The sequence below is a fragment of the Schistocerca nitens genome, chromosome 2 (assembly GCF_023898315.1).
Source record: "Schistocerca nitens isolate TAMUIC-IGC-003100 chromosome 2, iqSchNite1.1, whole genome shotgun sequence".
Lineage (NCBI taxonomy): Eukaryota > Metazoa > Arthropoda > Insecta > Orthoptera > Acrididae > Schistocerca > Schistocerca nitens.
The window spans coordinates 252,292,273-252,320,040 of record NC_064615.1 but is presented as its reverse complement, the minus strand read 5'-3'; the positions used below and the strand labels follow the sequence as shown (position 1 = coordinate 252,320,040).

At 44.3% G+C, this 27,768-nt stretch overlaps 1 protein-coding gene and 1 non-coding gene across 4 annotated transcripts in view; one reads left to right on the top strand and one right to left on the bottom strand.

The window, feature by feature from the left end:
* Positions 1-4,846: 4,846 nt before the first annotated feature.
* Positions 4,847-4,919, bottom strand: Trnaa-cgc (transfer RNA alanine (anticodon CGC)). Its single transcript has one exon. It is a non-coding gene; the product is annotated as a tRNA-Ala (tRNA).
* A 3,395-nt stretch (positions 4,920-8,314) lies between these two features.
* Positions 8,315-27,768, top strand: part of LOC126235977 (sterol O-acyltransferase 2-like) — a 263,506-nt gene continuing 244,052 nt past the window's right edge. For all 3 annotated transcript variants that reach the window (XM_049944956.1, XM_049944955.1, XM_049944954.1), the window contains exon 1: positions 8,315-8,481. In XM_049944956.1, coding sequence (XP_049800913.1) covers positions 8,415-8,481 — 67 coding nt within the window. In that variant the 5' untranslated portion in view covers positions 8,315-8,414. The remainder of the gene's footprint in view (positions 8,482-27,768) is intronic.

Below are 27,768 nucleotides of genomic sequence, written 5' to 3'. Positions count from 1 at the left end.
TTCCAGATTGGACAGGAGGTACTACTAAGAACGCATCCGAAATCATCGAAATTAAAGGCATTGAATAAAAAATGGCAATTGTCATATGTTGGTCCGTATATCATTGTTGACAAGCCACATCCGGGGTGCTACTTGATAGGAAATATAAAAAATGGTAAAATAAAAGGCATGTATCCACATAAAGATTTGCGGAAATTTATTAAATGAAAATTCAAATCTCATTCTGTCCTTATCTGTTGCATCAGTAAAACGCAAGAAGGTAGGAGGTTTGTCGCTCTTTGACGAATAAACCGACTGGCGCTCGGTTCCTCTCCAGCTAGGTGGTACAATATTTATATTTCCGGTGCCCTCTCCCTCTTCTACTATCCTGCTTAATCAATAAGGAATGTTCAGTTTTCTTTTACTATCTAACATGCAGAGAGTGAGATGCAGCCTAGTGAAAATAAATTTTCCTTGTATTTTGATATTGTACTTTCTTAAGACTTAATTCACAGCGCGCGGGCTTTAAGTGAGAGGCATGAGCGATGAGGTATACTGAGCCGTGCTGCCGCGCTTAAAGCAGAGCGTACTTCAACAATTATATACGAAGCGGCTAACAGCTGATCGTAGGGGCCAAGTAGGCAAAAAGCAAGGTGGAGTTCAGTGTCCCCTGTACGATGCGCAAAGACACACTGCGCACCGCGACGGAAACCCATTCTAGAATTTAAGCGAATCGGCATCCACACCGCGCAACCAGCTGGACAAAACGGAAGCGACACGAAGTGGGGTACATATCAGCTAGTTACTCTGACGTAGATGAGCAACACAAACTAAACGAATGGAGACATTTATTCTAAGTCGGCGACTATACTGTAAAGAGCACTAATTTTAAGAGTATATCATTAAGTTAAGCATATGCATCTTTAAGAAAATGAGCGCATTGACGCAAGTAAACTATAAGGAGAGTAGAATTCGCTAAATTTGTGAACTTAACACAATCCATTGAACGTACATATACTTATTTCTCAGTACTCAACGTAGAAGAGGATAAACACAGGAAATGACCTATCCGGCTATATACAACAGGATTAAGACAAGTTGAAAAGGGAAGTAACAACATGTACACTTGAAAGAACGCGATTAGCACATAACTTAAGAACTAAGCGACTTACATACAACACATAAGTGAGCGACGATGTGAAAGGTAGAATGAGATATAAACATAGGAAAATGCGTGTGACTGAGACGTAAACTATAAAATAACATATCGTACAAGATTTAGCGAGAGGAGCAGTTGTACACTTATAGAACTACACTTCTTTACAGACAACATTAGAAGTAGTGAGCTTAATGTACAGGGAGAATACATATCCACAAATCTGTTAATCGAGCGAGGTGGCGCAGTGGTTAGCACACTGGACTCGCATTCGGGAGGACGACGGTTCAATCCCGTCTCCGGCCATCCTGATTTAGGTTTTCCGTGATTTCCCTAAATCGTTTCAGGCAAATGCCGGGATGGTTCCTTTGAAAGGGCACGGCCGCTTTCCTTCCCAATCCTTCCCTAACCCGAGCTTGCGCTCCGTCTCTAATGACCTCGTTGTCGACGGGACGTTAAACACTAACCACCACCACCACCACAAATCTGTTATTACAGAACTCACCTATGTTAGTTGCTATTAATTACACGATACCTTATAGTATAAGCAGCAAAATAAAGCTGTAAACATGAATTGAACAACACGCGGGAGATAAGCTAAGTAAATACAAAAACCAACCAATAAGCACACGACGTAATTACATGAACTTAAAACAAAAGAACTGAGATAAGTACTGTATGTTTACAAAAGCGATATGGAGAAATAAATGAAATTTCACTGCTGGATAATATTTTGAAGCAGAGAGAGTGAAAGGTTTTATTAGGTTCGATTGAATGTATTAATTAGTTAATCTACGTTTGTGGTGACATGGAGTGAATCTAGGAAGAGAATGAAAGTGTATTAGAGTAATACGAGTTCATTTATATTTGTGGGAAGAAATAAATAGGGCGGTGGTTCTAGTGCGAGAACCCTGTAGGTAGTACATGAGTATAAATGGCGATTTATGTGGAATATTTTTAATGATTGAGTATATGGGTATACGGCGATGAATATGAAGATTAATATTACAAGGGTACCTAGGAAAGGGCCACGAAGCCGACGTAAGAAAGAATACACTATATAGTTTTAAGTCTTAGAATGAACGGTTGTATGAGTGTGGAAAGCAAAGTATGATGATGCATGTACGGTAAGTAATTATGAAAACGAACATCACGAAGAAGCAGTGAGGAGTATAGAAGAAACAGTGAAGTCGATAGTAACAATGGTACATGATAACATTTAAAACACACCACAGCACAGTGATTTGCTACACAGACATCAGAATGTAAAACAACCTAGTATGAAAAATATTTCCTTAGAGACTAACTGTTACAGCTCGAGAAACTATAAGGTTAATATAAATGAAAATATGATACACGATTCGTATGAGGAATTAACACAAAATGCAGTGAAACAATATTTTCTACACTGAGTTCTTGACGCACGCAGGAGCGAAAGCATTACTTTAGCACGTGCGCGTTCTTATTTAGCGATAATGAATTATGAGTGGAGCTACACGTGACAAAAATACGGTAAAATTATCGGTCACACGTCACAAAGGTAAACATGTACATGTCGTCGAATCAATAAGGCAGAAATATGGCTTGAAATATGTGTTGACGAATGTGGAATATTACGACGATTAACAAGCTGTGATGAAGTCAGGATTGTCAAGGGATAAAACATCCCCCACACTCGCTCACAAACGAGCACTTATAAATATTATACATAGTATGAAGATTTATCAAATGCCAAGGATAGAATAAGTACACCAACGACGCACTACAAATAGTAATCCTAGAAGTAGCTTGATCTCTGAAGCAGACCTTAGCGAATCCTGTTTTCCATGTAGTGAGTAGTTCAAATGGCTCCGAGCACTATGGGACTCAACATCTTAGGTCATAAGTCCCCTAGAACTTAGAACTATTTAAACCTAACTAACCTAAGGACATCACACACACCCATGCCCGAGGCAGGATTCGAACCTGCGACCGTAGCAGCCTCGCGGTTCCGGACTGCAGCGCCAGAACCGCACGGCCACCGCGGCCAGCTAGTGAGTAGTGCTGGAACGTATTTTCTATGTGTATTTGTGATGGTAAAAACGCGCAGGAGGTTGGGTCTGCAAGTCAAGAGAAAAGCAAAAATTCAGAACAAATGAGAGATTCCATCTAATTTACTTATTAGTGTGTAAGATGGATGATGCCTAACATGGAACCCATATATGAAATGTGAATGTGACTTGTACATTTATGTGTCAACTTTCCTATTGCCAATGTCGATGTCTATGAAAATATGTATGTAGTATTTTCTACGTAGTTGTGGATGTAAAAACGCGCAGGAGGTCGGTCCTGCAAGACAATAACAAGAAAGAGCAAATATTCAGAACAAGTGCAAGATTCCTTCTAATTTACTTATTGCTGTGTCAGATGCTGCTTAACATGAGTCCATATACGAAATGTGAATGTGAATTGGACATTTATTTGCCAACTATAGTATTGTTAATGTCGATGTCTATGTAAAATGTATATATGTACTCTTTTCTTCTTTTCTATGTGTAGTTGTGGACGTAAAAACGCGCAGGAGGTCGGTCCTGCAAGACAAGAATAGAAAATGCCAATATTCAGAATAAATGAAAGATACCTCCTGATTTACATATTAGTGTGTAAGAGGGTGCATGTCATGGAGTCCGTATATGAAATGTGAATGTGAATTGTAAATTTATGTGTCAACTCTATTATTGTCAATGTTTATGTCTATATATGCACTATTATCAATTTTATGTGAGATTTTATACTTGAAGAAGAACAACTTATGTATGTATGTGAAGTGCAACGCGACGGACGAGTAAAATACTCGCACGTGTGGAGTGATACAAAAATATTAAGGCCTAATAATGTTGAAAATAACGGCTCAGCCGTAATATGAGTAAACGCTACAGTCTAGCAAAGTGAATACAGAGAGTGTGATGCATGTGCGACGGAGATATCAGAGGAAGTCCGTATAACCACAAGTTGAGGTGTGAAAACCGCTGAACTATAATGCACGACGGAAGATAATGCCGTATCCTGCAGTGCGGCTCTTACCTTCAATGTCACTGGCCGAAAACCTCGCCCAGGCGCGAGATGATGGTGGTGGTTGTTGGGATGTTTAAGGGGGACTAAACAGCGAAGGTCATCAGTCCCCCAAGCGCGAGATGAGGTATTGGTGTTCTTCGGGTTGAGCGTTGGAGCTGAATCCGTCGTATCCAGTCTCCGGACTGGAGGGCATTTACAACACCGACTTCATGAGCCTGGAGCGACATTACAGTGTGTGCGCGGGCAGTGCTGCTGCTCACGTGGCGCTTGCGTCATGCGTCGGGCGCGTTAAACAATGACCTGCTGCTGACCATAAGTGCAGCGAACAATGAAATAACGTGTGCCGAAAGGACAGCTTCTCAGAATGGCTAATGAACCAAAAGCCAAGGAGAAAAACACTTTTTAAAATATAGTGAAAGGACAATTTAAGAAATGTAACATTTTCCCCCTGGTAATACTGCTTAACAAATGTAAGGAGAAATAAGAGGAGGAGGAGAGTAGTGTTTAACGTCCCGTCGACAACGAGGTCATTAGAGACAGAGTGCAAGCTCGGGTCAGGGAAGGATGGGAAAGGAAATCGGCCGTGCCCTTTAAAGGGAACCATCCCGGCATTTGCCTGAAGCGATTTAGGGAAATCACGGAAAACCTAAATCAGGATGGCCGGAGACGGGATTGAACCGTCGTCCTCCGGAATGCGAGTCCAGTGTGCTAACCACTGCGCCACCTCGCTTCGTCTAAGGAGAAATAAGAGACTACGACGTTAGCATGCCATGGACGTGCGATATGTAATATGAATATATGTGAATGTAATTACGTGATATAAGTATATGTGAGTGTATTTATTTGTATGAATTTGTAATGGCCGAGAAAATGAGCTTTTGTAGATATACTTGTAGTAGCATAAGGGTATTAAAACTCCATTGACGTGCACCAAGTGACTGAACTATGAGCCCCAAGGTTAATAAGGCTACTGTATACTGTCTCCCTAAATAAAGAGACTTATTTCCGACAGTATACAGTAGGAGGGCATTTGTTATAAACCTTTTGCATTTCCTTTATGTTTTCGTCTTCTTTAAAGGCAAAGAGAGAAGATGAAGCGGTAGCCCATCATAGAGCCTATGCCTACCGTCATGTATTTTTTGACTTTCAGTTGTTAAAAAACAGAGGATTTTTTTCTGGTAACAGTAGGAGGAAGGAAGGATTCGCGCTCAGCTAGTGAACGAGTGAGAAGCACGCCATTTTTAGCGAGTAATTGTAGGCCGCCATTTTGGGGTCGCTATGAATTAAGTGAGGAGTATGTATTTCATATGTGCACCGTTTAGAAAAATACAGTATTGTTTTATTAACAGAAAGGTCGTGTGAGTTGTTATTTCAAATAGTACAATAATTACAAGAACTGAAGCCCACCTGTGTACTTTGGAAAATTACGAAGATCCGATAAGCTTAATGGGAACACGGTCAAGACTTCAAAGGTGAACACGGCAACCAAACGTAGCATTATAAAGAATGGTAAGCACAAACCTACAGCGGAGAAAGAAACTACTTCGCCTTGCAAAATAATATGAACTAATACGAACTTATTTCCAGGCATAGCTCAGCTTATTGAGCTTGTCATTCATGCCGAAAAATTAATCTCATTAATTCAATACATTCTAAAAAGCCACGCATTTCAACATTTTATTATCACCTATTCCATTATTTTATCATATTATACCGTGCGACCGCTACGGTCGCAGGTTCGAATCCTGCCTCGGGCATGGATGTGTGTGATGTCCTTAGGTTAGTTAGGCTTAAGTAGTTCTAAGTTCTAGGGGACTGATGACCTTAGAAGTTAAGTCCCATAGTGCTCAGAGCCATTTGAACCATTTGGGTGTAAACATACCAGAAAGTGTCCCCAGTGAAAGTGGTAACACGAATACAGATGATGCAGTTTATTCGAATAGGGCAGACGGGTTTTAGGCAAGGAAGACAATGCATAAGTGCACTCAAGCACCTGACTACAGCGTCTCCTAAAAAACAAAAAAAAGTGAATTTCGTAAACGTATGGAAGTATTCGAATGTAGGAACAACAAACTGGCAGCTATGTGAGGTATAGCGAGAAGTGTCTGAAGCTAAAAGTGGAAGTCTGTGTTGCGCAAGTATCAAAAGAAGCGCGTGCAGGACAAGGTGACTGGAATACTATGCAAATTATTTTCAAGAACGCAGATAAATTGCTTACTGAGTGGACAGAAACAAGCAAAGTGGCAAAGAGAGGACATTGTAAAACAGTTACTCTTCCTACTGTGTCTAGGAAGTCTTTATTTGTTTACACGGAATCAGTTTGGTTTCCCGCTTCCTTGACTATCAATGCTGGAAAGATAGACATTACGCTTTTTCAGATGCTTTCCTGATGTGCTTACAGATCTTTTGCAGCTAATGAAAGCCCAGTCATCTATATTGTCAAAATCTGAACGTGTATATGCGCTCGCTTTCGACGAACTGAATGTAGACATTAGTATTACATACGATTCTATTGAAAATCGTGTTGTAGGGCCGCACCTTAACGTGCCGTTTGTTACGACACGCGGTTTGTTTTCAGGATGGAAGCAACCAGTCTACTATGATTTTGACACAGAGATAACAGCTGATCATTAAACATTGTCATCTGCTCCGTACAAGATGTTGGCTACAATGTTGTTGCAGTAGAGTGTGATCTCGGCACAAAAAATCGATCTATGTGGAAAGGTCTTAATGCAACAGAGGCAAATTCCCGCTTCCCAAATCCGCAATATGAAAATAAAACATTCTGGGTGTTTTGAAATGTTACACATTTATTTAAATTAATGAGGAACACCATTCTGGAAGGTGGAATAAGACTTCCAAGTGGGAAAACTGTTAACCAATCTATTGCAGAAAGGCTGCTCGCATTAGATAGGAGTGAAATGAAGTTGTGTCCTAAACTGTCACAAATTCACCTCAGTGTCAAGGGCAGAGCACGTCAAAGGGTTTATTTAGCTATGCAACTTTTTTTGAGTACGACGGCTAAAGCCATTTGAAACCTGATGCCCGAAGAAGAGGAAGCAGAGGTTTAGAGGTTTTCAGGTTGCAGACGACGAATTTGACATCCTGAATGTCCGAAGATCCAACGACAAGAATACGTTATCCTGTGGTTACGGGATGCACAAGGATGTTCACGAAAGAACAATTGAGCCAGGATGGGCAGGAGAATTTTTTCTCGCAGATAAGAGGACTTTATCATTTTCACTCGAATCGTTCCTCAACAGAAGTGGAACGTTGGTTTCAGCTGCTATTCCTGGGGCACAGTGCTCATGATATTCTTCTATGAAATATGGTAGAAGCAGAAGACTGTTCTGGACTCTTGACGTCACAATCGTTCAGAGGAATTTTGCACACATGAGCGAAACACCGGAAATGGCAGATGGTGAAACAGAACTGCAAGATTTCCTCTTCAACCTGCACCAGAAGAATCAGCTGTCAGCGAGGGACCTGACTGCTCTGAAGAAGGATTCCGATACCTAGCTGGCTACATCGCATAATCGTGCAAAAAACTATGACGACACACTGGGCACACCGACTAGTGCTATTTTAACTCATTCTCCAATAGATGTGGAACATTTTTGGTGGGCTGACGACCTATCTCGCGGTAGGCTCAGAGTTCTGACAGGTGACTCGATACATAAATCCTCATAGCTTGAACTAATTTTTAATGAATTTAACGGTTTGCAAAGAATTTCGAAGGAAAGATATAAAGTAAAAATTATCTGCGCTGCTATCCGAACTACATATGCTGGTTTTTCACCAGAAATCATCATACTGTATGTTAGAACAAAGTATTCGCGTGCGCTTCCTTAATATGAGGCTTAAAATGCAAAAGGAGGCTGCAGCAGATGAGTGAAATTGTGACAGTGGCGTCCTTCATCTACTACTAGCGTCTAAACATGTAAATCAACTGTTTTAAATAATTATATGAGCACTTATTACAGTTATGAGTAGTTTTTTGTGCTTAAGATCCTTTCGCTCCTCCAACCGCTGCTTCGCCCTGCTCTTATAGTGACGTCACTGCGCCAGCCAACTGGATTCCGTTTCACTTCAGGCCCAACCTCCTCCTTGCAGTCGGCTCTGAGACAGGGCCAGGGACGCTGCGGTTGCTTAATACGCGCAGCAGACCTCAAGTAGCAAGTGTTCGCGCGTAGTGGCAGGTGATCGGTGCAGCTGGTAGCTCGCTATGGAGGCCGAAGCGTCGCAGACCAGTGTGAGGGAAGTGGCGGGCGATCGCGTGTCCACACTTCCAGGTGAGAGTTAACACCGAACTAAACTATATTTTTTTTTCATAATACGGGGCCACAGTCATCATATATTTCTTTAAAGTCAGTACTGCCATTAGACTATTGTTTATTTGCAATGTTACATTTACACCTACACGATCATGATTTCGGATTCAAAGTGCAATTATCAAGTGTTTTAAGCGTTATACAGTGCCTAAGATGGCATACTCTCGTATTTAAAATACGCTATTAGACACATTGTCTAAGGGTCGATATTTCTGGTAAAGCCTACTGCTTTGTTTTATCACTGAGATACTCAGTGTGTCTAATACTGTATTTTAAATACGAAAGTATGCCATCTTAGGCACTGTGTAACACTTTGAAACGTCCCCATTGGAAAAATTATTAATTACTGTGCTGATAAAACCTCTTACTTTATTTGATTTTCAAATAGCTGAGCAAAACTGAACATACTCAGACATTTCTCTCTTTATTTATTCTGAACAACAGTAAACTGACACACAATATTTTCAGCGCCACGCAATCTGACTTTCAATAATCGCCGGCCGAAGTGGCCGTGCGGTTAAAGGCGCTGCAGTCTGGAACCGCAAGACCGCTACGGTCGCAGGTTCGAATCCTGCCTCGGGCATGGATATTTGTGATGTCCTTAGGTTAGTTAGGTTTAACTAGTTCTAAGTTCTAGGGGACTAATGACCTCAGCAGTTGAGTCCCATAGTGCTCAGAGCCATTTGAACCATTTTTTTGAACTTTCAATAATCCCCACAAAAGAATGGCCCTGACTAACAATAATCTATACCTTTCATGAATCACTTACCTCACAAAAATCTTCGTTACTCGAACTACTGCAATACAGCCAGCTAAATAAAAGATTCAAACTACTGAAGGCACTAGCTACTGATAGGCATAGTTAGCAAATGAAAGATTTTGATAGAGAACAAACAATGTATTTACCTTAACAGTGTTCAAAAGTAATTATATATATATATATATATATATATATATATATATAAACAAAGATAATGTGACTTACCAAACGAAAGAAAGCGCTGGCACGTCGATAGACACACAAACACAAACATACACACAAAATTCAAGCTTTCGCAACAAACTGTTGCCTCATCAGGAAAGAGGGAAGACCAATTGGTCTTTAAATATGTCTGCTTGTGTCTGTATATGTGTGGATGGATATGTGTGTGTGTGCGAGTGTATACCCGTCCTTTTTTCCCCCTAAGGTAAGTCTTTCCGCTCCCGGGATTGGAATGACTCCTTACCCTCTCCCTTAAAACCCACATCCTTTCGTCTTTCCCTCTCCTTCCCTCTTTCCTGATGAGGCAACAGTTTGTTGCGAAAGCTTGAATTTTGTGTGTATGTTTGTGTTTGTTTGTGTGTCTATCGACGTGCCAGCGCTTTCGTTTGGTAAGTCACATCATCTTTGTTTTTAGATATATTTTTCCCACGTGGAATGTTTCCCTCTATTAATTTATATCATATATAGCCAGCAGTGGTGGATGTGGGCAGAGAGATAGGAAGAAGTTTGAGAGCGGACGGTATGGACGTGTGTTCGTCAGAAAAAGGAAATTTGTAAGACTGGATATCATGAACTATATATATATATATATATATATATATATATATATATATATATATATATCTCCAGTCTTACAAATTGCCTTTTTCTGACGGACACACGTCCATATCGTCCGCTCTCAAACTTCTTCCTATCTCTCTGCCCACATCCAGCACTGCTGGCGGCTCAGCTCCAACTGCCCAACGCTACGCGCTGTTCACATCCAGCTGCCCAGCACTACAGTAGCAAATATTACAACAACGCAAACCAGCCACAGATTGCACACAGCACAGTCAGTGGTTTTCATACAGCCTACTTACATCTTAAAACACTTGATAATGGCACTTTGAAGCCGAAATCATGATCGTGTAAGTGTAAATGTAACACTTCAAATAAACAACAGTCTAATGGCGGCACTGACTTAACACGACAAGGAATTAAACTATGTCAACTGTGGTTTACTTCCATCACCACGCCAACTCCCTTTCAGTATTACTTATCCACACTGACACAACTGCCATCTCGTGGCCTCTCTGTGTGGTAGCTGACAACAAGTATTTAGCTGACGTCTTATTATTGCTCTGCTTTGCATAAGAACCATTTAACAATACAGCTTTCATGTTCCTCTAGCTGTCGCTGTAACGCGTTGCGTTCATTTCATTATTCTATTCTTTCGTCCATATCTGTTCCTAACATTCTATTTGATGTTCTTTGCAGTTTCCAATCTCTTCTCGTTGCTGTCTTTACTGTCATTCCGCAACGAGTTATAATTGAATTCAAACTGGAACATAGTTGTGTCCATTATCTCCCCTTACTCTGTTTTGTGTTCCTCTTTTTTATCGCCTTATATATGTAGCATTTTATTCTTGTTTCAGTTGTCATGTCACTCGAATGAAGAGCGGCGGATTGTGCCGTTGCCCATATGGGGCAGGGGAATGAAATCACAATAAAGAAGAAAAAAAAGGAACATAGGTGTGCAACTTAAAAGGAATACTCATCATCCCATCCCCTCTCAGATTTAGCGTTAAGATGGCCCAGTGTAGCCCGTCAGAAACTGAACACAGATCAAGCATGAAAAAACGGAGAACATGTACTGAACTGTGGAAAAAAAGCAAAATAGGAACAGTGAACGGTCCGAGCTTAACAAGTTCAATATTCAGGGAAAAATAATAACGGTGGCGACGTGACGGTGGTGGACTGTAAAGCAGACGAATTGTGTTCAAAAGTCCTTTATGCCATTTATTGGCTCTGAGTAGTATGGGACTTAACATCTGAGGTCATCAGTCCCCTAGAACTTAGAACTACTTAAACCTAACTAACCTAAGGACATCACACACATCCATGCCCGAGGCAGGATTCGAACCTGCGACCGTAACGGTCGCACGGTTCCAGACTGTATCGCCTAGAACCGCTCGGCCATTGCCATTTATTTATTTATTTTTAACAATATTATGAACTGTCCGTCCGATTACTGAAATGTTTGTTCTCTTTTTGCAATCATGGCGGTTGTCGTATCATAAATTGGCTAGAGAATATTAGTCGTGAGGTAAGAATAAATTACCGTCGTAAGTAAACGTGATGAATAGTGGGAGCACGTGAGATACCACATAGACGTCTCACAGAAACGAAAACAACAAATAAACGGGTGTGGACTAGTTACAGCAAAGGAATTCAAGAGTCGAAACTTACAAAACGGAGCGCATCTTCAAACACGTTAAAAACATATCTTTTAACAGAGCACAGAGAAACTGCATGACTGTGAAACTGTTGCGTTGATTTGTTGTAGCTTATGTGACAAACAGTTATGTTTTTATCATTTCCTTGGGAGTGATCACATTCATACGAACACCTAAATCGCGCAAGGAGACATACCTCACTCACTCACCAGACTACAAATTAGGTGCCTCTGTAAGAGATTCCTACCGTATGATACACGTACTGTCACTAATGCCGTGTTTGACACACCAGACGTGTTTTCCGCTGGAGGATTCGGTTGACCTGTCGCCTTGTCAGCAACGCTTGTGGGTTCCCTTTTGCGTTCGGAAACCACTTCCTTTCGGCTGCTAATAGATTAAATGTTTTTTATTCCAGTCTTTGATCACAATATCAATTCTTTAGACGATGACCGGTTTCAGTCCGTAATGACCATCCTCAGATCTACAATATACAAATATATACATCTAGTGAGCAGTGTGTCTTTCAGCGTAATACAGCAATACATATCACAATATAGTATCATACAACCAGGGAATTTACAGATAAAATACGGTACAACGTACCTTTTTTACACCATGTCCTAAAATGATAAGGCCATAATGGCATCGTCAAAACATATAAATATAATCAGCACAGCATCGCTTCATAGATCTAAAATAAGGTGTAGAATAGGCCACATCGTCCACACAGTCATTATTGCAACTGGTTACTGAAGTACAGAAGCTACCAGAAATCTGTTTGCCTACCTCCTCCCTAGATGTCGCTACTGTTGGCTTAGATGTAGCCATCATTTACGCAAAAACATAATCTGATAAAAACACATTAGGTAAAATACATGTAGCAGACTTTTAAAATTGATAACTATCATAGAAACCAATTGTGATACATTAAAAGACGAATACAGTTACCCATATAACATTATTTAAAGGAAATATATGGAGAGAATAGACCCGACCCTTTTTATGGTGATTTTATGGTCAACAATTAATATACGTAATACATTGGCTGTAGCAACCTACAAATTCCCTATGAAAGATAAAATGTCCATATGACAGCTGAAAAAAAGACAGATCAATGATCAGCGCCCTCTGTTGGGTCCGCTGCTAGGATGTTATGTTGGCGCGCACCGATCTTAAGAACTCAACCACTAGAGGGCTTTACATACATCGTGTTATGTCTCCTACAGAAAAGGTTTAAACAGCATATTAACAGTCAATAAATACAATTTTATAGTATGACTATACAGTATGTATACGACATGATCAGTTTCAGGATTAGAGCGACTAATGTATGGAAGTAAGGCGAATGCCTACTGTTCTCGACATAAATAACCAAGTAAGGCTAGGTATAAATACACGAGGCATAATTTGGTTATCACATTCGAGGGTTGGATTCCCTCTCGTCTTCATCGAAGAGTTTCACTGCCTGGGCTACTCTCAGGGTGCGACTTCGACGTGGAAGATTCTCGCCGTTTTCCTTGCCGTGTCGTCTGCTCTCCGTCACTACTGCTCGCCGTCCGGTCCTCCTCGCCGCCGCCGCCTGGTTGCCGCCAGCCGGTGCTCGCCGCCGCCGCCGCCTGCCGGTCATCGCCGCCGCCGACGCCGACGCCGACGCCTGCCGCCTGCCTGTGCTCGCCGCCGCCGTCGCCGCCTGCCGGTGCTCGCCGCCGCCGCCTGCCGCCTGCCGGTGCTCGTCGCCGCCGCCGCCGCCGCCGCCGCCGCCGCCGCCGCCTACCGGTTGCCGCCGCCGCCCTTCTCGCGCGCCGTCACCATGTCCCAACCCACCACCACCACCACTATCATTTTCACCTCTCCCTCCGCTGCTCCAACCACCATCACATGGAGCTCCTCCTCCACCCCACTTCCCGTCCTTCCTTCTCTCCCTGTCCACCCCACCCCTGCGCCGCTTTCGGCTGTCACCACCCCCAACTCCTCCTCCCCTATCACTGTCGCCCCATCGACAGCTACTGACTTTCCGCCGCTCCCCGCACCGCCTCCGACAGGCTCCAAGCCCGCACGGATCTCTGCTCGCCGTTCCACAGTCTCAGTGACACCCACGCCCCCTCCGTCTGCGTCATCCGCTGCTCAGGGTGGTCCTGCCCCCCGCCATCTCCCCCTGCAACCCGTACCCCTGCCCCCTCTCCACCCGGTCGTGCCCACGAAACCTTCAAAGCGCCCGAATGTTGACCCTTCCCCCGCAGTCTCCTCCAAAAAAACCCCCAACCCCCGTGACCCACCCACCCCCATGGACGCGGCTCCGACCCCCGCCCCCGCCACGCCTGCCACCCACACCTTTGTCCTCTCCAATCCTGACCCTCAATTCCTTGATGCCCGCTCCCTCACCCTCGCCATCCGGAAATACTACCCCAATGCTCCCATCTCCCAGCTGATTCCTCGCAAGGACTCGGTCCTCATAAAATCCCCCAGTGCTTCCCTCCACACCGATCTCCTCTCCCGCATCCCCCGTATCCAATTTGGCCAACGTGCAACCCTCACCCCCTATCACACCCCGTCCTCTCCCCGTCAGCCTCAACCTCCCCGGCGTCCGCCAACCTTCACCGCTGTGATCACGAAGCTTAGCCCCGTGATCACGGAGGCTGAGGTGTTGGCGGAACTCAACTCCCGGCCCGACATTGAAATCCGCTCGGCCCGTCGCATCTTCAATGATGCCGGGCCGACTTTTCTCATGCGGATATTCACCGAATCCTCCTCCTCCATTGACCGCCTCCTCACCGAGGGAGCCCTCATCTACAATCAGCGCCATAAGGTGGACCCCTCCCGTTCCCCAGTCCAATCCTACCGCTGCCAACGCTGTCTCACCTACAACGACCACGTTACCTCTGCCTGCAAAAACCCCCCTACTTGTCCCCACTGCAAAGCTTCCCACTTCCTCAAGCATTGCCCCAACCTCACCGCTCCCCCCTCCTGCAACACTTGCAACGAACCACATCCTACCTACTCCTCGAAGTGTAAAGCAAAACCTCCACCAGTAACCCCTGAGCTCACCGTGCCTGTCCGTCCTGTTGATGACCCCATCCACCCCAACAACTCGCTCCGCCCTCCCCCTACTGCTGAGGACATCATCCGCTTCACCACCATAGTGCTCCAAAACATCCACCCCTTCCAGCGCTCACACACTCTTTCCCAAATCGCCCTTGCTGCCCGTTCCATCTTCCATCTTACCACCTATGCCACATACTCCCACAACCAGGCCCACTTCACCTTCACCCCCCTCACCACCCTTGTCTAACTCTCCACTCCCATGGGACAACAACCGTACCGTATCCTGTACCACAACATTCGCTCCCTGCCCACCCACAAACTCCTCTTCCTCCACACCCTACATCAGCACCGCGTGGATGCCTTCATCCTAAATGAAACCTTCCTTCAACCCCGTATCTCCATCTCCACGGCTCCTTACACTTTACACCGCACCGATAACCCGTACCCTCTCGCGCGTGGCGGAGTTGCTATAGGCCACCTCAAGCACCTCCCTGTCCGGCCCCAACCTCTCCTTAACAATCCTGCTGAGCATCTCACCCTCAGCCTCTTCTTCCCCACCCTTACCATCACCTGTGCCACCATTTATGTCCGCCCTCGCACCCCCATCCCGTACGATTTCCTGGCCCACATTGACCGCACCTTCTCCACCTACGTGATTGCCGCCGACCTCAATATCCACAGCCGTGATCCTGCCGACCTCCGGCGGTGGCATCAGTTTCTCACCACTCTCCAGGGAGACCTGGTTCCCCTGCCTCAGCACTCCCGGCCCGAATCCAACACCACTCCTGATGTGGTCCTTGCCTCTCCAAACCTCCTTGGGCGCATCACCGCGGATGTCCTTGACCTCATTGGCAGTGACCATGCTCCTGTCCTCCTCACTATCTCTAACGGTCGCCATCCCCGCCACGCTCCTCGCCCTGCCGTCCCTCCTAAACTTGTCCATGATTACTCCCGTGCCAACTGGGATGCCTACCGGGACTCCATTCACACCCAGGTTGACGGCCACGACCATACCCTCCAGTCTCCTGATGACATCTCTCGCACTGCTGCCTTCCTGCACCAGACCTTGTCTGACGCCGTCGCCACCCATATCCCCACCAAAGCCATCCACCCTCACCGCCCCGCCCTGCCTCCACAGGCCGTCCTTCTCCTTCGAGAGTCCCGCCGCCTCTACCGCTCTTTTCTCCGCACTCGTGACCGGGATACACTTACCCGCCACCGGCAATTACAGCGACACATCCGCAACCTGCTTGTTGCGAAGAAACGCCGAGCCTGGCGCCAGACATGTACACAACTCAACACCACGCTCCCCATCAACTCTTCCAAGTATTGGTCTGCTTTCCACCGCCTTACTGGGAACCGCCCCACCCCCCAGTACCCTCTCCTCCTTAATGACCGTCCCTTTCCTGACGACCTCAGTAAGGCCACCCACTTTGCCTCCCACCTCTCTGATGTTTTTTCCATCCCAGACGATCCCCACTTTGATTATTCCCTCTTCCCCGATGTCATGGACCGTACGGATACCTCTGTTCCTCCCCTTGCTCCTAGCTTCCAGTACTTGGGCCACACCCCACCTTCTGCACTTAACACTCCCATCACTACACAGGACATCAGCCTCACACTCCGCACTAAACGCAACACTGCTCCCGGCCACGACTGCGTTACCTACCGCCACCTCAAACACTGCCCTCCCTCCTTCCTTTCCCTCCTTGCCACCCTCTACAATGTCATCCTTGCCACTGGCTTCTATCCCGACCTGTGGAAAACCTCCCGTATCCTGATGTTCTCCAAACCCAATAAGCCTCCGTCTGATGCCTCTTCCTATCGTCCTATCTGTCTCACATCGGTGTTCAGCAAGCTCTTGGAATCCATCCTTTCCCGGCGCATCCATCTTCACCTCCACCAAAACCACCTCCTCCTAAACACCCAATGTGGCTTTCGACCTTCCTTCTCTGCTGATGACCAACTCCTCCGCCTCACTCATCTCCTCTCCCTCCAGCTTAACTCCCGTCGCTCCGCCATTTTTGTCTCACTTGACCTCGAAAAGGCCTACGACCGTGTCTGGCATCCCGGTCTCCTGTTTAAACTCCAAACCTACGCCCTTCCTATCAACTACATCCGTCTGGTGGCCTCCTTCCTCTCCCACCGCCCCTCCTATGTTACCATCCACAATGCCAATTCCCCCACCTTCTACCCCTCTGCCGGTGTGCCCCAGGGCTCTGTCCTCTCCCCTCTCCTCTACCTCCTGTACACGGCAGATATGCCCCAACCCCCCCCTCCAGTACACCTCTTGCAATATGCTGATGACACCGCATTCCTCGCCCTCGCTCCTACGCTCCAACGGTCCCAACGCCTTCTCCAGAATCACCTTGACCTTTTTGCTGCATGGTGTAACCAGTGGCTCCTGAAACTCAATCCTTCCAAGACCCAGGCAATCATCGTAGGTCGTACCACTCGCTCCTTCCGGCTCCTGGATTTCTCCCTTACTGTCTGCGCACGTCCTGTCCGCCTCACCCCCACCCTCACCTACCTTGGCCTCACCATTGACAGTCACCTCACCTGGATACCTCATCTCCGCTCCATCCAATCCAAAGCCCGCAACCGCCTCCGACTCCTCAAACTCCTCTCTGGCCGGACATGGGGGTTGCACCCCTCTACCATCCTCCACACCTACAAATCCTTAATCCGTCCCATCCTCTGTTATGCCAGTCCTGCCTGGATATCTGCCCCCCCCAAATTCTATCAGTCCCTCCAGATCCTTGAGCGTCATGCACTCCGCCTCGCCTTCCGTATCCGCCTCCCGTCCCCCACGCGGATCCTCTATGATCTCATTCCTTTCCCCCATCTCCTCCTATTCCTCGAACATATCCGCATCCTCTACACCTCCCGCCGTCTTGAACCCCCTCACCCCCTGGTTGCTCCTCTCCTCTCCCATCCCCGACCCCTGCCACGTCTTCACCGTTGTGTCCCCCCTACCCTCCATCTCTACACCCTCCATCTCCTTTCCCAAGGTGGCTTCCGTCAACTCCCCCTCCCGGATGATGCCCTCTCTCCCTCCATTTATCCTTCCTATCAACTCTGATCCTCACTCCCCCTCCTTTCCTCCGTCCTTTCCCTGGGCTCCCTCTTCCTCCCCCCCTTCCCTCCTGTGTTTTCTCCCCGCCCATCCTCCCCCTAGGTCCCTTCCCCCCCCCCCCCCCCCCCCGAGTCCTTTTGCATTCCCCTCCTCTGCCTTCCCCACTCCCTGGCCCGTCTGCTCAGCACCCCCCACCCCTCTTATGGGTCCTCATTCTCCACTGGCTTCTTTCCCCCCTCCCACCCTTCCCCTTTTCCTCTCCTTCCCCCCCCCTTTTTTATTTTTCCGTCTTCTGTCCTGTTTCCCCCCCACCCGCTCTCAGCTGTGGTATGTCATGTTTGTGCCCCCTTTTTAGTGCCGTGTTTAAGTGAGTGTTCGGTGTTGTGCGTCTTTCCACAGTGATGCGAACAGACATCATGCTGTCGCTGGGTGTGCATTTTATATTTTGCGAACAGAAACCAGACTGTCGCCGTGTTTTTTTAACTGTCTGTCTGCTATTTTTCTGCTTCTTGTATCATCAACCCTGTGTTTTCTGTTTTAAGTTCTAGAATTTTCTGCCATTTTACCTTTAAGTCTCCGATTTTCTCGCCAACTGTTGTTTTTTTTTTTCTTATCTTCATCTTTTTAACACAAATTCTGTAGGCTGAAGAGCGGCGTAGTAAGCTGCTGCCAGCCCGCCCCCTTCGGGGGGAATTGAAATTCAATAAAGAAAAAAAAAAAAAAAAAAAAATTTGGTTATCGTAGTACATTATCAAACAAAGCGAAGTAGGCGTTAGGCACCCTAGTGGGTTCATGGTTTCTGGCTTTGTAAATCTCTAACTCCTCCAACAAGTGGAGAGCGCGACCCTTCTCTGCCTTGTATAGAATACGCATACAACTCTCGATATTTCCTACAGTGTGGCCGGCTTCTGCCAAATGCACTTCCAGTGCAGTTTTATTATGTGCCTGCAAATGCTCCCTGAATCTAATTTTAAAAGAACGGCCAGTTTGACCGATGTAAAATTTGTCACAACTACTACAAACTATCTTGTAAACCCCAGAACCGTCAAATTTATCAGAATCTTTACTCATACTGTGTTTTACACGGAGTTTCAGAGTGTTGTTAACTTGAAAACCACATCTAACCATAGATTTATTCAAACACTTTTCTATTTGTTGGGACATTTTTCCGTAAAATATCATTGGAATAGTTTTCAGGTTTTCATTATTCTTTCTTTTTTCTAGATGACTGTGGGTCTGCCTACTATTTAGTTTCTGTTTTTTTATCCTATTGTAAGGGCGCATAACACCTTTAGCTGAGAAACCGTTGGGTACTGCAATTTGCCTTAATATGCTAAGTTCTTGGCGTAATTCATTGTCGGCCAATGGTAATCTAAAAAGTCGGTGGATCATAGAGGTGAAAAACGCAGTTTTACATTGTGGCGGATGGCATGAACGGGCTACGATGATAGTATCTGTACATGTAGGCTTTCTGAAAATCGAAAATTTATGTCTGTTATCAACCTTTTTAATGATAAGGTCTAAATAGTTAATGGAGCCCGCTTCTTCTATTTCTGAAGTAAACGTTATTTTGTGGAGCATGCTGCCTATGGCTTGAGCAAATGTGTTAGCCTCATTCTCGCCCCCCTCTAACAGTAACAAGATGTCATCGACATAACGTTTATAACATATATTCTTGTCTTTCAGTCGTGGAAACATAGCAAAGAACTTACATTCTAAGTAGTTCATGAAAATGTCTGCTAACGTACCAGCCAAACTGTTACCCATCCCATGTCCATCTTTTTGTTGCTATATTTTGCCATTGAATGTAAAATAGTTATAAGTTAATGCAAATTCTAAAAGTTCTATTAATTCTGTGTATTCTGCAATACTAATCTTTTTAAAGTAGATTGCGTTTAATAATCTGAATCGTTTTCTTTATCGGGACACTACTGTAGAGGTTTATTACATCTAGGGAAGCTAGTGTCACATTATCTGGAATATGTAGACTGTATCTTTAATCGCATTAGCAAGGTCAGAACTGTTTTTCACCCCAAAATTGGTAGAGAGAGTGTACACTGCTTTAAGTTTGTCGTCAAGAAACTTATTTAGTTAACATGGCAATGACAAATTGTTAACAATTGGACGGACTTGGTTTCCTTTCTTATGTATCTTAACCTGCGATCTTAGTTGGGGAGCTTAGAATTCATCATTTTTAGCGATTTCTTTTCGTAATCATTAAGCAGAAATTGGGAGCTGTCTATTTTTTCCGTAAATCTATTTGGAACTTCCGTGTTGGGTCTTTGTGAACTTCTATTATCTCATTTTCAGAGAAGAATTCCTCTGTTTTCTTAATATAGTCCTTTTCATAATAAGGACCACTGTATTACCCTTGTCTGCGCGAATGACCATTGCCTTCTCTTTTTCTAACTTTGTATTAAGATCTCTTAAGATACGACTGTCATGATTGACGGCATTAGAAGAGTTACACTGACTGGATAAAGCTTTATTAACTGTAACGGCTGTGTCCGCAACTTCTAGTTTCATCATCTTAGCTGCTTCACACGCCATTTTAGTTTCGGCTTTGATTCTTGTAATGGTTCGATTATTAGGATTAGGAGTGATACTATGTTGTAAACCTTTATTCAGTAGAGTATTCTCATCCCTATTCAATTCGATATTTGTCAAGTTAGCTATTCTATCATAAAAGCGATGTTGTCCAACGCCATCCTTACTTTTTCAACATTAGTCTTCTGACGCTTTAGCAATACGCCTAACTTTTTGTTATGCCTCTTTTCTATTCTTTCAACATTAATCCTTACGCTATTAGAAATTTCTTGCCAAACGAACTGAAACTGAGTACTAGCCAGTTCGTTACTTAATTGAAAATGTAAGTCGAAAGCTCCTTTACTTAGCAAGTCTTTATGTTTATACGATTCACGTAACTGGGCCCTAATCCAGTTCCTCTCACTTTTGGCTTTGATTATCAAGGCGAGGGCTGACCGTTGTTAATGTTCACTTTCGCATAATTCGGTGTGACACATGCTGCAAGACACTGCTTATTGAGTCTAATATTCATTAACTCAGTACTGATTTTCTGCTTCAGTTTACAGAGCCTTTTGACTCTGTCGTAAGCCAGGCATGGCAGTAGTTTAACCAACTGCGACCTAGTGCCGGATACAAACAGTGATCCAATACTGTCAAATGGTTTTTATTCTAGTCTTAGATCACAATATCAATTCTTTAGACGATGACCGGTTTCAGTCCGTAATTACCATCCTCAGATCTACAATATACAAATATATACACCTAGTGAGCAATGTGTCAACACAATACAGCAATACGTATCACAATATACTATCATACAACCAGGGAATTTACAGACAAAATACGGTACAACGTACCTTTTTTACACCATTTCCTAAAGTGACAAGGTCATAATGGCATCGTTAAAACATATAAATATAATCAGCACAGCATCGTTGCATAGATCTAAAATAAGGTGTAGAATAGGCCACATCGTCCACACAGTCATTATTGCAACTGGCTACTGAAGTACAGAAGCTACCAGAAATCTGTTCGCATACATCCTCCCTAGATGTCGCTACTGTGGGCTTAGATGTAGCCATCATTTACGCAAAAACATAATCTGATAAAAACACATTAGGTAAAATACATGTAGCAGACTTTTAAAATTGATAACTATCATAGAAACCAATTGTGATACATTAAAAGACGAATACAGTTACCCATATAAAGTTATTAAAAGGAAATACATGAAGAGAAGATTAGTTGTGCAGAATCAACTGTCATTATAGGTCCCTGCCTTACAGCTCGCTGTTGCAAACGGACGTTACACCATGACACAGACACAAATTCGAATATAGCGAAAGCGAAAAAAAAGTAAAGGTTCGAACACTGCTCGCTCGCTTGACAGTTCATCACCGTGCTTACTATTTTTTTTATGATCTCATTTTGTTCGTTTTTTCGTTTCATTTGTTCAGAGCGGACGTTCAATGACACTCGTTCATGTTCATTGCTGATCCACTTACACGTTTTTTCTTTTTTTTTTCTTTTTTTTTTACAGAGGGCAACTAACCCTTTGACCTTTGACCGAACATGCTGAGTTCCCGTGCCGTTCAGTACACTTTCTCCCCGTTTTCATGCTTGATCTGCGTTCAGTTTTTGACGAGCTGCCCACAGGACCCTCTTACCGCTGAATCTGACAGGGGTGCGAAGGGGAGTTTCCCCTGCTAGCAAACAGATAAGTTCAGTGAGCTTTGATCGTCCCTCCACTCCCAATTTTCGAGCAGATGTATCAGTAAGTTAGTATCTTTTTGGTTCTCGTCATTAATTAACGTCTACGGCCATTAAGTTGTGAACAGATACAGTCTTCCGCCAATCTCGTATGGTAAGAATGATATATTCTGTCTACATTATCTTACAAGGATTCGAAAAAAAATACGTAAAAAACAGCGGTAAATGTATACTTGAACATTCTGGCGTTAGGAACTTGCTTATTCTGGATAAGAAATAGTAGTAGATAGTAATAGTGATGCTGTAACTGTTGGTCGGTAATATTTACTGACAAAATGCAACCTAACGCTAGATTGCGTACTTACGGCTATCCTATGTGGCCGTTTTTTAGTACGACTTAAAAAAAGAGAGAAATTATTAATTGATCACCGATGCGTCGGTTCTCGATTGTGTTCAGGAGACGTACGGATTGTTTACGCGAAGGGGTTTTCTTAACGGACTCTCTTACCCGGATTGTCTTCAAGCAATCAGAATCTTCAATGAAAATACCTAAGGGACCTATTTGAATATAAAAATGGAAATGAAAGCAAATTTGTAGAATTTCGTAAGAGAAAGATTAACAGATCGGAAGTTGAACAAATTAGTGATTTCCCAAATACAATCGAGACACCGCGATAAAGAGCGAACCTGTAACAAAGCTCATATACAATTTGAACATCATTTCTGGTTAGTGAAAGAAAAGAATAAGAAGAAAATTACTGCATCATAAAATATTAATATATTTTGAACAAACTGGCTTTAAACTTCTAGACATTGACAAATAGACAATAAATGCATGACTTACATCTGATATTTCTTTTGTACATGGCGCAGTCCAATAATCGCTGCTTTGTCAGTCCGTTTCACACGGTTTTTACACAAAATAAAAATACAACTTGTAGCAATGCTATGTAGTACGTCTTAACATGTCGGCGATCAAAAGTACTAGGGATAATGAAGTCTTTAGAATATTTCTTAACAAAAGATAGATTGTTCTTTCTTCTGTTTCGCAGCTTCTTGCTATCAAGAACTGCGGCAATGATATTAAATATCTGCGCCCAGCGGGCCATAGTGTTTATTTATAGTATTTAAACGGTGGACGTGTGTCTTGGTACAGGCCCACATAAAAAAAAATATTTCGACTCTTTACTCTCGCGCTGTGATGCTTAGCATTTTTACGTACAGCTCGTTGGCTGTCCTTTTCTTTTATGGCAAATATCTCACATGCAAAGTAGCTGAAATCCAATAATATTACAATATAAATGCACATGCTAGCAGAGGCTACAGGCTGCGCTGTTGTATTTTAACCACAAACGGCACCTGTACAACGCCGCAATGCTTTGCCAAGTGTCAGTCGTGGTCACTACAATGTCCCGTGTAGTTGTCAGTACATTATGTGGAAACTAAGTGAATTCAAACGTAGGCAAATTGTTGGTGCTCATATGGTGTCTACTTCCGTTTGGTGTTTCAAGAGGCACCGTATAGAAGAAAACACTCCATACAGAGAACTCGGAAAAAACATAATCCGCTAAGTTACAACGGCGATCAGGGCGTGTGTTGACTGATCATCACAGACCGTCATTGAAGAGGCCTGTGACGAACATTAGTCGGTCGAAAACAGCAGAAAGTCACTGCAGAATTGTGTATCGCGTTCGCGAACCCTAGCAGCGACAAAACACGAGAGTAGCTCCATAATCAAACACTTGCAGGACGAGCTGGAATAATTCCAAAACCATTGCCAGTGATGCAATGCTCGTAACAGGAAGACGTGTGACATAATCATAACATGTGGACTACGGAGCACAGGAAAAAATCATGTTGCACACTCTTTCCCGCTTTTGCTCGTGTTTACGTCCCAGGAGTGATGTGGGCGACATACCGCGGTGTTCTCATGTGCCACATGGACACTCTGCAATGTCGCGTTACTGCCGAGGATTGGAAATTGGAAATTTGTGGTAAGGACTATAGGACCAACTGCTGAGGTCATCAGTCCCTAAGCTTACGCACTACTTAATCTAACTTAAACTAACTTATGCCAAGGACTACACACACACCCATGCCCGAGGGAGGACTCGAACCTCCGACGGGGGGAGCCGCACGAACCGCGACATGACGCCTCAGACCGCACGACTACCCCACGCGGCACTGCCGACGATTACGTTACCCTTTTAGCTGATTAGGTCCATCCCATTGTGCAATGTTTGCAGTTAATAAAAGCAAGTCTTCTGGTCCAGACTGTATACCAGTTACGTTCCTTTCGGAGTATGCCAGTGCATTAGTTCCATACTTGACAATCATATACAACCGTTCATGCGACGAAAGAGCCGTACCCAAAGACTGGAAAGTTGCACAGGTCACACCGTTATTCAAGAAAGGTAGTACGAGTAATCGACTAAATTTCAGGCCCATATCGTTGACGTCGATATACAGCAGGATTTTAGAACATACATTGTGTTCGAACATTATGAATTACCTCGAAGGAACGGTCTATTGACACACAGTCAACATGGGTTTAGAAAACATCGTTCCTGTGAAACACAACTAGCTCTTTATTCACATGAAGTGCTGAGTGCTATTGACAAGGGATTTCAGATCGATTCCGTATTCCTGGATTTCCGGAAGGCTTTTGACACTGTACCACACAAGCGGCTCGTAGTGAATTTGCTTGCTTATGGAATATCGTCTCATTTATGTGACTGGATTTGCGATTTCCTGTCAGAGAGGTCACAGTTCGTAGCAACTGACGGAAAGTCATCGAGTAAAACAGAAGTGATTTCAGGCTTTCCCCCAAGGTAGTGTTATAGGCCCTTTGCTGTTCCTTATCTACATAAACAATTTGGGAGACAATCTGAGCAGCCGTCTTCGGTTGTTTGCAGATGACGCTGTCGTTTATCGACTAATAAAGTCATCAGAAGATCAAAGCAAATTGCAAAACGATTTAGAAAAAAAATATCTGAATGGTGCGAAAAGTGGCATTTGACCCTAAATAACGAAAAGTGTGAGGTCATCCACATGAGTGCTAAAAGGAACTCGTTAAACTTCGGTTACACGATAAATCAGTCTAATCTAAAGGCCGTAAATTCAACTAAATACCTAGGTATTACAATTACGAACAACTTAAATTGGAAAGATCACATAGGAAATGTTGTGGGGAAGGCTAACCAAAGGCTGCGTTTTATTGGCAGGACACTTAGAAAATGTAACAGACCTACTAAGGAGACTGCCTACACTACGCTTGTCCGTCCTCTTTTAGAATACTGCTGCGCGGTGTGGGATCCTTGCCAGACAGGACTGACGGAGTACATCGAAAAAGTTCAAAGAAGGGCAGCACGTTTTGTATTATCGCGAAATATGGGAGAAAGTGTCATAGAAATGATACAGGATTTGGGCTGGAAATCATTAAAAGAAAGGCGTTTTTCCTTGCGACGGAATCTTGTCACGAAATTCCAATCACCAACTTTCTCCCCCGAATGCGAAAATATTTTGTTGACATCGATCTACATAGGACGGAACGATCACCACGATAAAGTAAGGGAAATCAGAGCTCGTACGGAAAGATACAGGTGTTCATTCTTTCCGCGCGCTGTACAAGATTGGAATAATAAAGAATTGTGAAGATGGTTCAATGAACCCTTTGCCAGGCACTTAAATGTGATTTGCAGATGTAGATGCGACAGACACTTCTTGTCTTTTATAGTTGTTGCCGGCCGCAGCGCCGTATTCTGCCTGCTTACATATCTCTGTATTTGAATACCCACGCCTGTACCAGCTACTTTGGCGTTTCAGTGTAACATTCCTCCACCTGGTCCCCTACCCCGCTTCCCTTAGTATGGGACTATTTTGACTTTGATGATCACCTTAGAAGTGCTTTTTAAATAGTATAAAAACTGCAGCACCTTAGTGACAGATTTTTTGTTCTTACAAGCAATAAATCCATCTTCAAAAATATAGTAATGTCCGTAAATTCAATCTTAACTCTCATGAACACAACCGACCGCTATTGAAGATGTTTTAAATCCGTTTTCGTAGCTACTGAAAACAATTGGTAGGCTATGTATTGTACGATACTGCGTTCCGTCCTATTCACTCAAAACATCGACAGTTGTAGCATGTTTGTATGATTCCAGCTTCTATCTAGAAATGTCGTCTTCGTGTACATTTTCTAGATTTTCCTGAGGTCGGCACTGATATTTTTATAGTAATTTCATGTTGGTGTGCGGCACTACAGATTTCTTGACTAAAATCACTACTGCAGAAATATTTTGTCGTTTCTTTGCCAAGTAATGTGATGTGTAATTGCGATAAAAATGTCAGTGCCCAACTCAGGAAAACCTTGCAGAACTAGACTCCAGGAAGAAAGGATATTGCGGAGACGTGGCTTAGCCACAGACTGGGGGATGTTTCCAGAACGAGATTTTCAATCTGCAGCGGAGTGGAAGGTAGGAGAAGAGATACTGGTGGAATTGAAGCTGTCAGGACGGGTTGTGAGTCGTGCATGGGTAGTTCAGATGGAAGAGCGCTTCCCCCGAAAGGCAAAGGTCCCGAGTTCGAATCTCGGTCCCGTACACGGTTTTAATCTGCCAGTAAGTAACAGCGCACACTCCTCCGCAGAGTGAAAATCTCATTCTGGAAACATCTTCCAGGAAGTGGCTAAGCCATGTCTCCGCAATATCCTTTCTCCCAGAATTGCTAGTTCTGCAAGGTTCGCAGAAGAGCTTCTGTGAAGTTTGGAAGGTAGGAGACCAGGTACTGGCGGAATTGCAGCTGCGAGAACGGGTCGTGAATCGTGCTTGGGTAGCTCAGCTGCCTGCGAAAGGCAAAGGTCCCGAGCTCGAGTCACGGTGCGGCACACAGTTTTAACCTGTCATGAAATTTCATAACAGCGCACTCTCCGCTGGGGAGTGAGAATCTCATTCAGAGTTTCACATGTTCGATGTAAAGCGGGAACGTGTGGGTATTGCCGCTGGCATGTCAGCCGTGCAGTGAGGCGACTGTCACACCCACGCTCTTTGCTCAGGATGTAGGCTTTGGTGACGGTACGATAAAAAGAACTGGTAGGTACACTTGCCGAAAGTGCATTTATTCTGACAATGAGTAAGTGAACAAGTGATAAAAAGGAAATCAGATCGCGATGTCCATTAACCGGCGATAGCGAGAACTGTATTTGCATAACAGCTCCATTCGAAGACTGGTCACGGATGGTGTACTCTCCTTGGTGACGACCTCGTCGTCCGATCGCGTGAGCGTGGGAGAGCAGTGGACGCGTCTCCAGAACGAAACGAACCTTTTTCTCGCGACCGCGGGGCGTCGTGTATTTCGCAGACGCGACGAAGCGAAAGCGGAAACGAACGGGAAGCGCCAAACAAACTTCCGCACGCGTCTGTGGGGAGCTAGCGTTAACCTCGAGCCACGTGATCCGTGGACTGAAATTATAGACTCTCAAAGCACGCGTCTGTACGGCGGCCCATTTCGCACTGGCAGTTGACTATTCTGCTGACATGCGTCCGTGCGCGCCGCTCGTCGCCACAATTTTACCTGTCGGCAGGTATGCACGCCGACGGATACACTATGTGATCAAAATTATCCGGATACCTGGATGAAAATGACTTAAAAGTTCGTGGCGCCCTCCATCGGTAATGCTGGAATTCAAGATCGTG